Source organism: Malaclemys terrapin, chromosome 5, assembly GCF_027887155.1.
Source record: "Malaclemys terrapin pileata isolate rMalTer1 chromosome 5, rMalTer1.hap1, whole genome shotgun sequence".
NCBI classification, from domain to species: Eukaryota; Metazoa; Chordata; order Testudines; family Emydidae; genus Malaclemys; species Malaclemys terrapin.
This window is the reverse complement of record NC_071509.1, coordinates 44,995,929-45,008,563: the sequence shown is the minus strand read 5'-3', so window position 1 is coordinate 45,008,563 and position 12,635 is coordinate 44,995,929. Positions and strand designations below refer to the sequence as shown.

Genomic DNA, 12,635 nt, shown 5'->3' with positions numbered 1-12,635 from the left:
TAAGCAAACAGTCCCTGCCCCAAAGGAGTTTACAATCTAATTTTAGACCTAACACAATGAAAGAGGTAACAAAACAGCCTGAGAGGGATGGGGTACGGAGCAATATGGTGGATTTTTTTTCTCTCTTAACAGTATAAATAACAAGAACAACTTTAACAAAAAAAATCCTAAGGGCCAGACCTTCTGTTATATCAACTGTGACCTCTAGTGGTGGCAAAGACACACTGCTGTTTTGCCAAATTCTTTGTTATAAGCAATGTTCTGCATTTTCTGTGATTTCAAAGCCACAGAATGTGCCTGCTACATAAATTGGTACCAAAGCTCCCATTTTTCCTGAACAAGCTGCCAAAACTTCCAATCCCCTTTCAACTTCTACAATTAAATTAATGTTGTCAAGACAAACATCTGTAGCATGGAAAAAATATGGGAGCTACATGACCTGAATGTAATATAAAAATAAGTAACAAAAATGCTGACCCATTTGTATTATTCATGTTTAATTCAATAAATCCTCAGTTTTCAAAGTTGCTCATCTAGGTGGGGGAGTCTGGTTTCAAGGCAGTGTCTATGTCCTAGGATATATAGTATCCCATTTCCAATTTAGACAGAGATGAGCAGTGTTTCTTATCTCCTCCCCTCTTTATACATGGGAGGATCAGGTTCATCAGACCTATGGTAGGGTAGAAAAGTCAAGGTGTCTCCGAGACCAACTTTCTTAGTTTAGAGAGTCCTGAGGGCAGTAGTTCTCTACTGACCAACATTCCTTGCCATTTTTCTCTGTTCATCTACCTTTTTGAGCCAGGATTCCGGTTCTGCCACACTTTCTTTTGGTACGACAGGCTTTTGGCAGTGCAACAATTACTGATAGCAGTAGAAAGGTCCAGAGGAAAAAGATTGTCAAGATTGCAAAAAGGTTACTGCATTAAATTATTTCAAATAAAGAAGCAGTTTTAAATTAATTTATAAAGCTTCCAACATGGAATATAAGACTCTTCTCTTCATATAGAGTAGTGGGTATAGAACTTCAAGTGCCGAAACCCTTTAAAAAGGGATGTACTGTCAGCTTGCCCAGAACCCAAGGGACACCCCAATTATTATTTGTAATATCCTAGCCCCTAGGAGCCCCAGCCATGGACCAAGACTCCATTTTGCTAAGGGCTACACAAACACAGAACAAAGAGACAGTCAATATGTACATGTACTGCTATCCTTCATTGCAGGTTAATCAGCTGTGCAGGTCCAAGGCTGCGAAACAAACTCACACAAGAACTAAGGACATCACAAACCTCATAATCTTCCTTTCCAAGTGCAAGGTGCACTTCTTTGACATGCCTTCTCCAACATAAACATGAAGCAGCATGTACATATTAAAAACAACCTCCCTCCTGAAAAACCCTGCCCTACCAAAACAAATCACTACATTGCACACAACATTCTCCCCCGGGGGAGAGGATGAGAGATAATGAACCACATGCAATACATTAGAAACACTGCTTAAATGCACTGGGGGAAGGCACTGAGAAACTAGTGGTGAGGGTAGTGCAAGAACTTGTATTATAGGCAGGGCCTAACCACTGTCATGTTTTTGTAGGCATCGTGGAAAAGAGGAATTTTAAAGAAGGATTTGAAGGAGGTAGCTTTGTAGATGTTCGCAGGGAGTTCCTCCTAGGCATCAAGGGCAGCATGGGAGAAAATATGAATGTGCTTCTTTGAAAATTTAACATGGAGGCTGGCCTCATGTGCTGATTGGAGGCAGGAGTTGACATTATGATAGTGAATTATAGGTAGGATGTGGATAGGCCATGAAGGACCTTGAAAGGGAAACAACTCATGTTTGATGTGACAGAGAAGGGGCCACCAGCAGAGGGATTCAGAGAGGGTTGACATGGTCAAAGCCCCAGGCTAGAAAAAATATCTTTACAGCAGCATTCTGAATGACTGTGACTGGGGCAAAACTGAATTTGTCATGGCCAGAGAGAAGGATGTTGTAGTAACTGAGATGTGAGATGATGAGAGCCTAGACACACATTTTAGCTGTGTGAATGGATAGGGGAAGCCATATCTTAAGAGATGTCATGTAGAAAAAAAAAAATCTGCATGAAATTTTAAATATAGCCTGGAGGTAAGGACCTACACAGAGGTCTCTGATCAAATGACGCCCAGGTTATGGGACTGAGCGTCAGCAGGATGACAGTGTTTTACATAGTAATTGAGAAAGGAGTGGGAGAAGGACTTGCGGGGAAAAGATTAGGAGCTCTGGTTCAGACAAGTTGCGCATGAGCTGATGCCTAGATACCCACAAGGAGACAGGCATGGTTAAGGTAGGTGAATGCTTCCCCGGAGAACTGGATTCTATCCCTGCTGCTGCCACAGAGTTCTACTATATGATGCTAGACAAGTCACTTAAACTTTTTACAGGTAGCGACTGATTGTACATTCATTTTCTGGGTGCTTGACATGGAGACCCTGTATCTGATTTAGAGAAGTGCTAAGTGCTCACAGAACTGAAGTCACTGGGAGCTGTGCTTCAAACACGTTTAATACTGTAGAATGCTAAAGCCTCTGAAAAATCATGTCAGGCATCTCAAACAGGACATCCAAAATTAGTGAATACTTTTGACCTTCATCTCTTTGTGCCACAGTTCCCCATCTGTAAAATGGGAATTACCACTCCATCTCACACAGGTGGCACGAAAATACCTTCGTTAACACTTGTGAAGCACTCATACTATAGTGACAAGGGACGCAGAAAAGCCCATGAGGAAATAAATAATTCTGTCTTCAGATCAGGGTTTGACTAGTGTGCTCTAAATAAGAGCAGGGGCAACAATTGAACAATGAGAAAACTAAATATTGAATAGCTGCTCATTCAGTGAGCACCATCCGTCTTGTGCCCTGAATGAGGCAGGGGTCCTGTGGAAAAAACAATATGTGACCATTTAATTAGACTATCAGAATGCACACACAGAAGGAAGATGAATTAAGGTTACACTGGCAACCTTAATTTTGGCATTTCCTAACATTTGAGTGCTTGACTTTGCAACCTTCATAATGTTCTCTTAGTGTTGGGGAGGGGTTGTGTGTGTGTGTGTATACACATAGGTGCACTAGAAGTAAGAAACTCCTTGCACAGCAATGAAAATAAACATTAGCTTTGCTCTCACCTTTTCAGCCACAGGAAGAGAGTGGCCCTGCGCTGTAATTTAGGATTCCAAACTTGATAGACTGCCTCCTTACCTGTTGAAGTCCCTTGATCAATGTAGACTTAGGGGCAGGTCTTGTAGGTTGCTGAATGACCTTCAGCTGACTACAGGTGAAGATGAATCAATAAAACCTCTGAGGGATTACTCAGGCTCTTGAAACTCTTCTTTCTCCTCTGGGCGATAAGGACTAATTCTTTTCCTCAACAGCTGGAGCTAAATATGTGTAAGGATGAAGCATAGCCTGTTACTTGTTAGTTACCAGAGCCAACTTGCCTGTACAGAACAGGATGGCTCAGGCCAGGCCAAGGGAACAGTGCCAACCTCAGCATGTTCTTCACCCTAGCATTAGCATGCACACATGCCAGCAGCTGCATCTCCTTGCCTCCTAAAGTTTGTAGAGTGGCTATAAGTATGGCAGCTGGACTCTGCTCCTAGCGCCCTCTTGACACAAGGTTGGAATCTATCTTACCATGCAGCTGCAGAGGTGCACTGGGGGTGGGTGAGAAATGGCTCCTTCTATCCTTCTCTCTCTAGTTCACTTGTGCAAAGCACAGAGGATCTAGTCTTATTTGGCTTCTTTTCAGCTACTGAAAAAACACAAAGGAATACTGAACCAATTACCTGATTTTCAGAGATGCTGAGCACTCACTTTCCATTCTCATCACTGAAAATTAGACCATGAATCTGTTACTTTGTGTCCCAGAAGATGACTTCAAGACAGAAACAAACACAAGCTTTCTTACAAAACTCCACAACTACATTTTATTTCATTTCAAACGTTGACAATGTTAGTCTCTGAAGGAAAGACTGAAGATCATGTTTGTGGTAAAATTCCTTTATTAATCTAGATTTCATTTGTAAATTCATTTTGACATAAGAAACCCTAAATGCAAATTACAAAACTGTATTCCAGTAAAAATGAGCATAATAGTTAACAATAAATGTACAACTTTATACAAATAATTTTTTTTCATATTCTAATTTTAAAAATAGAAGTGTATATCATCTATTATACAGGTCTTAATAACTTTTACAACTGATAGCTGCAAACCTGTACTTTTATTATGTGCACTTTCATAGGTATCAGTCATTTAATCCTCATCAGAGCTTGCTCATTAGTTGAGATAGCAAGATCTTTTTTTTTTTCTTTTTAAAGAAAAATAACCTTGCTGCCACAGAACTGTGAAAAGTCAAAGTACTCTTCTTTTCCAGGGTGTTCTACTCCATCCTCTCATCAATTCTGTGAAGAGGGCTAATTACCATTCTAGAAACGTGAATTACAGTTAAAGATATAAGCACTGGTAATGTAAATTCTATGTCTAATGCATCTCAGCACATTTACAACGACACTGGTTTAATAATACCAACACTGGGATTATTCTCCTATCCACACATGTTCTGCACATGTTTGATGAACATGTTGGATGTGAATGTGGTTAAATTCCACCTCTTCACAGTAAAACTTAATTAGAATACAAGTTCTGTAGGGCATGCAATGAATATCACTTATATGCAGTGCATGATTATTAAAATGATCTCCTTACAAGGTAGTATGGGGCATCTATAAAACTAAGAAGGAGGACTCCTGAATTACAAAGGTTTCCAACAACTTAACCTCAAAAAGGTACCGCTATGACTGTGTTTAAGATGACCTAACTAAGCCTAGAAAAATATTTAAAGTTTAAAAGAAATTGAACCACAAACTATAAAAGAAAAACAAAAGCATTAATAAAAAGGACCATCAAAGTATTTTTAAAAGTATTTTAAAAATCAGTTTTGCCTTACTATTTTTATAATCCCTGGAAATCTGAAAGATTATCTTTAATTTTTTTTTTTTTTTAAACAAATCTGTTTCTTTACAGAATCATGTTTTCTTTCGTTGCATGGGCATGTATGGGTCTGTTATTGAGAATTTATCATGAATGCTAAGCTGCTGACTTTTCTTTAGGAAAAAGTTTTGAAGCATTTTTTTAATTTAATAAATTGAGTGAACTTTAAGAACAAGTATTTTTAAAAGAAAGGAGTCATATTTTTGGCCTACTAACCTCTACAGTGTCCTGTTAAATAAAAGGAAAAGAAGAAACTGGTGCATACCTATTTTAACAGTCTATGTTCTTTCAGAGTGCTGGTGGTAATACTTTAAGGTTTGAAATTTTCATAGTAAAAATTATGTCACTAGTTTCTTCTTAAAAGGACACTGTAAAGGCTGGAAGTCCCAAAAAATGTTACCTACTTCAAAATATTTTAAAATACAGTTATTTAAAACAGTTCTTCCCATTATAAAATAAATTATTGGGCTCCCAAAACAAAGGCTATAAAAATGGAAAAAAAAGTTTCAATGTTTCTTCTGGAAAACTAGGCAAATAATCCAAGATAGAGAGGAGGTTTTTTGTATATCCACCACTCCTCTTCCACTCTGGTTTTCTCCTCCTTTTTAGGTCCCAATTCAGCAAAGCAGAATACTTAAATCCCATTGCTTTAATGAGACTTAAGCACATGTTTAAAATGCATTGCTTAATTGGTACCTTAGGGTTTGATCATACACTACTGAAATCAATGGAAGTTTGGCCATTGATTTCCATAGAGAAGAATCTATTTATCTTATGTTATTACACAACTGTCCGTTACCATATTCAGGCCCCTAGTGCACAGTGCAGAAGCATAAAAAGAACTCTGCTCTTAAGGACTTAAAGAGTAGGGTTCTTTTATATTTGAACATTTTGCCTACAGGGACAGGGCAGAGACCTAAAGTGGAGAGACAAACCATGTCCATAAGTACCCACAAACCAAAACACAGTTATTAGAGGGCATATCTACACTGCAGCTGGGAGGCGTGATTCCTAGCATGGGTAGACAGACTCATGCTAGCTCAGTTCAAGTTAGCATGCTAAACTTAATGGCCTGGACACTGCAGCACTGGAGGCATCCCAGGCTAGCTGAGTACAAGCCTGCCTGACCCCCGAAGCCTCAATGGCACGTACAAAGGGATGGTGCATGTAAATTCTGTTATTTGTGTGCATACAACTCTGTGTAAGCACAAACAAAGGGTACTGTTTTGAAAATTTCCCCCCCAAAATTTACTGACATACTAACTTAAGAATATGAAAAATACCTCACATTCACCTATTAACATTATTTCCAGTACACAACTCAATTGTTATGAAAACAAAGTTTCATAGCAAAGCTTTAAAAACTATTATATTAAAGGAAATTTATGTCTCTCAATTTTCAAGGCTGTTACATACTATAATAAAAGCATATTTTAAGATGTTCCATTTTGTTCTTAAAATAAACGCTCTGATTGTTTGCTGAAAAATATCTTAAGTATGGGGGGTGGGGGGTCAGAGGCATTATAAGCACATTTTCTGGATCCTGAAGAACTGCTAATGTCAAAGAAATTCTTCCTCTAATCTGATCTTTCCAGTTGAGCAATTACCACTATACTACTATAAACTGTTTTGCTGCTAGAAAAAGTGCTTGAAATGCCATACAGTTAAACACAATATTTACTACTGGAGACATGCCAATTTATCTACTTATTTATTTTATTATACACAGATGTAGGTAGAGATGAGACTATGGGGTTATGTTTTTCTCCTTAAAGAATTAAGGTGCATTAATAAAATTTTTTAACAGACTTTAGGTCCCAATCCAGAGTCCTTATAACACACAACTCCTATTGACTTCAAGAATAGTTCTGTATGAATAAGAGCAGCAGAAATGGCCCATATTTTCAAGAAACCACCGCTTAAAGATCATGGCTCAGATTTTCAAAAAGAGTCTTTGAGTGTTAGGCATTCACCTGCCTTGGGTTTCAAATTTCTATGGGGGTTGGATACCTCGCTCCTTTAGGCTCCTTTGAAAATCTCAACTCAAAATTCTAACACACACAATAACTAACTATCTTTAAACAAGTTAACTTTTACTGTGTATATTTTAAAGTTACAAAATCCACAACTATTAAAATGTATTGGGCCAGAGATAATCTTAGGCTCTGTCTGCACTGAGAAGGAAGCAGTGTTTGAAAACGGGACCTTAATTTCTCTTTAACACTGCATCTATTGTTCAGCAGTATTGTAGGTCTGTACTTCTCATATTAAAATCTCTGTAAGAGGATCTTCCCTTTGGAGTTATGAAAAAATACACTTCAATCTTACCATTTTATTGGAAACACATGCTGACAAAACTAATTGATATAAAATAAGTTGAAAAAATTTTCTATTAAAATACTGTTTTTAAAGTACATTAAGTTATAATTACTGACACTGTTTAAAGTTTTTAGTTTCACACTCCCCTTCTTCACACCCTTTTACTTCAGCATGACTTTCAGGCAGCCTGGTTTTATTTCTGTGAACCTGTTAAACAAGAGGAGATTAAGATTCAAAGTTTATATTATGGCCAGCACCATATCTTCTAGTCCTAGAAAGTGAATAAGGTTGTCATCCAGGAGTAGGGTGACAAGATTTCCAAAGTGAAGAAATCAGGACATCCTCTATTTATAGAGTGGACGGTTTTACATGGGATCGTTTTTGGTATGGTCAGAGAGCTCTGAACAGTAGGGTTTTGGCAACTGTAATGAGAGAGAGAGAAAAAATTGCCCAATCCTCCTCCTAATATCTGCTATGCTTTTATCTTTCCCACTCTTCCCTATTCTTCTGAAGAAAAGCAAATGTGGTACTCATCTTCAGAAAGAGAAAGAAGAGGAGTCCAGTAACTGCCATCCTATAAATCTAACTTCAACTCCTAATAGGATAATGAAACAAACATTAAGGGTGGGAAAAAGAAAGATCACACAATATTTATGGTAGGATTTTCAGAAATGTGCAGTGTTGACCAAACTCCATGGCATGAATTTATAAAGTACAAATTTTGGCAGACAAACTTGGATTGATTTTAGACATTGGTCATTTATCAGAGAGAGGAGTCTAGGGTGGCACTGCAGTGTTGGTGTTAAACAGATTGTACTTCATCTTTTTTAGAGATCATCATTAATGAAGGTGTTTAACGAACTTTACAGATTATACAGAATTGCAGGACTAGTTAGGACAAAGAAATAAAAAGGGATCTAAGGAGATCAAAAATATGGTCATAAAATAAAAAATTAGATTCCTTTTAGTAAAAAGCAAGTTAGTACACCTAAAACAAACAAACAGATTTTCAGTGAGAGGGAAAAATTTGGAAAGAAGTACTAAGAAGAGAGATTTTGGAGTGACAATAGAAGATAGAAGAGGAATCAGACATGCATTTCTAGTGAGATATGGCAACAAAACAGGCCAATACAATTTTGGGGCAGGATATGCAGATGAATCACTTCATAGAGCAAGAAGACAATGATCCCTCTTTAGATAGCTTGAATATTGCACTGGTATTAGAATATTGCACAGTACTAGAAACAGTAACAAACTGGAGGGAGTTCAGAGGTTTGGAGGGATTGATTTATGAGGAATATATTTGAAGATATAACAGAAGAGAGAGGAATATATTTATAGCTCAATGAAATTAAGAAATGGAAAACTGTAGGTTGAATATCAAGAAAAAAAATGCTCATAGGCTGCAGAATTATTTGAAATGCCACATGTTTCATTGCTTGGGACATGTACAGGTAAGTCTTGTCTACACTGTGCATTCTCAGAGCTTCTCCACTTGGTGATCTGGCACAGGTATAATTCTCCATTGGGAGCTACCAATAGTAGGAGCACTAGAGGATTGGGTGCAGGCTTTTCACCAGCTTGCAAACAGATTACAAAGTTAAAGACAAGATGGTAAAAATCCTGCACCCTCTCAACATGAGTGCTCCTCTATCACTTCAGTGCAGACATCTCTAATGACTGGTCAAAGAACTAAAAAAAGTACAACTGCACTGTCAATTTGTTGGATGAACTAATAGGTATTTTCTCTATCTTATTTCTCTGATTCAATGATAGTTTAAGAGTATTCTGGAAAAATAAAGTTTATAGATTTTTAAAAGTATGGGTAAGCATATGAAATGTTTGGCATGCGTGTATACACTCAATAAAAATCTTAATTTTAATATGTTTCTAAGTATTTGCTTCCCTTCATGGACTGGTTATACTGATTGGAAATGGGTAATAGTGACAAACTGGAAAATATCTGTATTTTTTATGAATACATGCAGGCTTCTGTGTGGTTAATTATGATGGGTTACTTGCTATCAAAGATAACGATATCAAAGATAAAACCGCCTCAGGAACACACCTTCAAAGCAGCCAAGATAACAATGGCTGTGCCATTAATAGAGAAGAAACTACCAGTCCTGCTCCATCCAGGTTAGAATGGTTTACTCTTCAGAAACCTAAACCTTGGATCAAAGGAGATCGAAAACCTCAAGATCCTAGAAAAAAGGAGGAGGGGTTGGGTGATCTGAGAAAGGCTCCCAGTGTGTGTCAGTGAAATGCTGACAGGCAAGCAAACTCACACAGAGGGCGGGGGGTAAAAACTCCAGAAGCGCTGTCTGCTTCTCCCAACTCAGAGACAGAATCAGCTGGGCTGAAGGAAAACCTTTAAAAGGTCTAAGTAATATCCACATGTGTAGGCCTCATTATTTTTACCCTTTGCATCATATGCTTCATATAATTTGGGAATGAATACATAATGCTTTGTTTTGAAGATGCTGGTTCTGTGCCACTGCAAATGCAAATGTGAGCTGTCAGGCTCCAAAAGGGAAACACTTACAGGTGCCAGTTGAACTTGTGTTGTTAACTTGGTTGGGGACCGAGGCTGCAGCCCAGAGATCCAGCCTAAGGCCTGGTCCCCACTAATGCCCCACTTCGGACTAAGGTACGCAAATTCAGCTACGTTAATAACATAGCTGAATTTGAAGTACCTTAGTCCGAACTTACCGCGGGTCCAGACGCGGCAGGGAGGCTCCCCCGTCGATGCCGCGTACTCCTCTCGCCGAGCTGGAGTACCGGCGTCGACGGCGAGCACTTCTGGGATCGATCCATCGCGTCTAAACTAGACGCGATAAATCGATCCCAGAACATCGATTGCCTGCCGCCGGACCCTCCGGTAAGTGTAGACGTACCCTAAGAGTGGATGGACTATAGGGTTCCCCCCGGGGTAAGGTGCAGGAAGCAAGGCTTGTCACCTGAGGGATGTACTTATGAGGGACTAAAAGGGGTCTTTGGAGTAATTTGCTCCAGTAACCTCGACAGAAACTCAATTATGTACACAAAAACAAACTCATCTAATGTTTTCATCTACCGTCCAAAGTAAACGTGGACAGAAGAAAACTGTATCGAACTTCCCTTATGGGACAGTTTTATGTCATGAAATTTTATCTCCACTGGAACTATTATAGGATTGCCAACTTTCTGACTGCAGAAAACCAAACACCCTTGTCCTGCCCCTTGCCCTGAGATCCTGCCCTTCCCGAGGCCTTGCCCCCCACTCACTCCATCCTCTCTCTCCCCATCGCTCACACTCTCCCACACTTGCTCATTCACTCATTTTCACTGGGCTGGGGCAGTGGTGCGGGAGGGGTGCTCCCGCTGGGGGTGTGGATTCTGGGGTGGGGCCAGGAATGAAGGGTTTGGGGTGCAGGAACCTCTGGGCTAGGAGGTGGGGCCAAGGGGTTCAGAGTGTGGGAAGGGGTTCCAGCTAGGGCAGTTGGCTGGAGTGTGGGAGGGAGTATAGGCTCTGGGCTGGGGGTGCAGGCTCTGAGGTGAGGCCAGAAATGAGAGGTTCAGGGTGCAGGAGGGGGCTCCAGGCTGGGGCAGGGGATTGGGGTGCAGGGCTGAGGGCTCCAGCTTGGGGTGTGGGCTCTGGGGTGGGGCCAGGGATATGGGGTTTGGAGTGCGGGAGGGGGCTCAGGGCTGGGGTGCGGGAGCGGGTACGGGCTCTGGGAGGGAGTTTGGGTGTGGGAGAGGGCTCAGGGCTGGGGCAGGAGGTTGGGGAAAGAGTTTGAGAGAAGAAGGGGGCTCAGGGTTGGGGTGCAGGCTCTGGGCGGTGCTTAAAGCAGGAAACTCCCAGAAGCGGCAGGCATATCCCTCTGGCTTCTAGGCACAGGGGCAGCCAGGGGGCTCTGTGCGCTGCTCCCGCCCACAGGTGCTGACCCTGTAGCTCCCATCAGCCGTGGCTCCCAGCCAATGGGAGCTGTAGGGGCGGCACTTGGGCAGGTGCAGAGCCCCTTGGCTGCTCTTGCGCCTAGGAGCCGGAGGGACACGCCAGCCACTTCCGGAAGCCACACGGAGCTGGCTGCTGCGGCCAACCAGACTTTTAACGGCCCAGTCAGCAGTGCTGATCGGAGTCGCCAGGGTCCCTTTTTGACTGGGCTTTCCGGTCAAAAACCGGATGCCAGGCAATCTTAAACTATTATGATAGTTGATCTGCCTTATTTTACAAATTGAATAGTTTTTGAAAACACATTTCAGTGTTTAGTTAGCTGAATGTAGGTTCAAAATATCAGTAACAGAAATCTAAGCTCACCTGAAGTTGTGGCTTGTGAGGTATTTAATGGCTGCTGGTTTGATGCGAGCAACTCCTCCCTGGCTATGGTTTCCTCTTCCCGTGATCACACACAGATATGGTTTACCACCAGTCTGCTTGTACTCTGTTACAGGAGGAATTGTAACGGTTACAATGTTCTCTCTGCACAGACTCAGCATTTAACAGAACTTTCTTATCCATACATCTGAAAATTTTCACCACAGTGATTTACAATTCTGTTTTCCTACATTAGCTTTAACCGTTATGTATGCATCACTATAATCCATTTTTCCTCTGGCATAAAAAGTAAATTAAATTTGCCATTAGAGTTTAAGAAATATGTCTGAATGAACTGTTCAAATCTGAACTATATCTTGAAACCTATACATTGTGCTCTGTCACAGAAACCTCATGATTTTATAGAAACATCATTCATTATTCATGTCAGACCTGTATTTGGAATTTACAGCCAGTTAGAACATAAGATAGTTAAAAGAGCACAATAAAAAAACAGCAGTTTTAGTAGAGAACATGTTTACAAGAACAAACTCATCATGAACATGAAGCAAAATTCTTAAATCTAAATAAATTGTATCAGTTTTGCATGAAGAAATTTTTTAACTGAAATAATTTTCACAAGACACAAAGATAGGACGAGGAAGAAACATGAAACTGTACATTAATTTTTAACCTCTGAATCAAAGTCAGACTAGCAGGGTAGTAATTTCTCAAACATTGGAGCAGGTTCTTGGGAATATCCTAAGGATCAATATAGCATTTCAATACATCAGCATGGGCTCTACTAGGGCTTTTCTCTAGTAGTCACAAATATTCTGCCTCTAGAAAAGGCTGCAGTAATCTACTATTACTGTATCGTCTGGAAGGGGACAACTGGGGAGGGGAAGGAAGAGTTAATCTGGATTTTATAACTAAATAATTGGAGGTGCTAACTTTTTCTTTTTCTTTCTTTTTTTTTTTTTAAAC

General features: G+C 40.2%; 1 protein-coding gene across 7 annotated transcripts in view; it reads right to left on the bottom strand.

Moving 5' to 3' along the window:
- Window positions 1-4,022: 4,022 nt before the first annotated feature.
- N4BP2 (NEDD4 binding protein 2) overlaps window positions 4,023-12,635 on the bottom strand; it is a 69,770-nt gene continuing 61,157 nt past the window's right edge. For all 7 annotated transcript variants that reach the window (XM_054030036.1, XM_054030042.1, XM_054030038.1 and 4 more), the window contains 2 exons: window positions 11,652-11,775; window positions 4,023-7,558 (listed from right to left, as the gene is read on the bottom strand). In XM_054030036.1, the coding sequence (XP_053886011.1) occupies window positions 7,513-7,558; window positions 11,652-11,775 (170 nt within the window). In that variant the 3' untranslated portion in view covers window positions 4,023-7,512. The remainder of the gene's footprint in view (window positions 7,559-11,651; window positions 11,776-12,635) is intronic.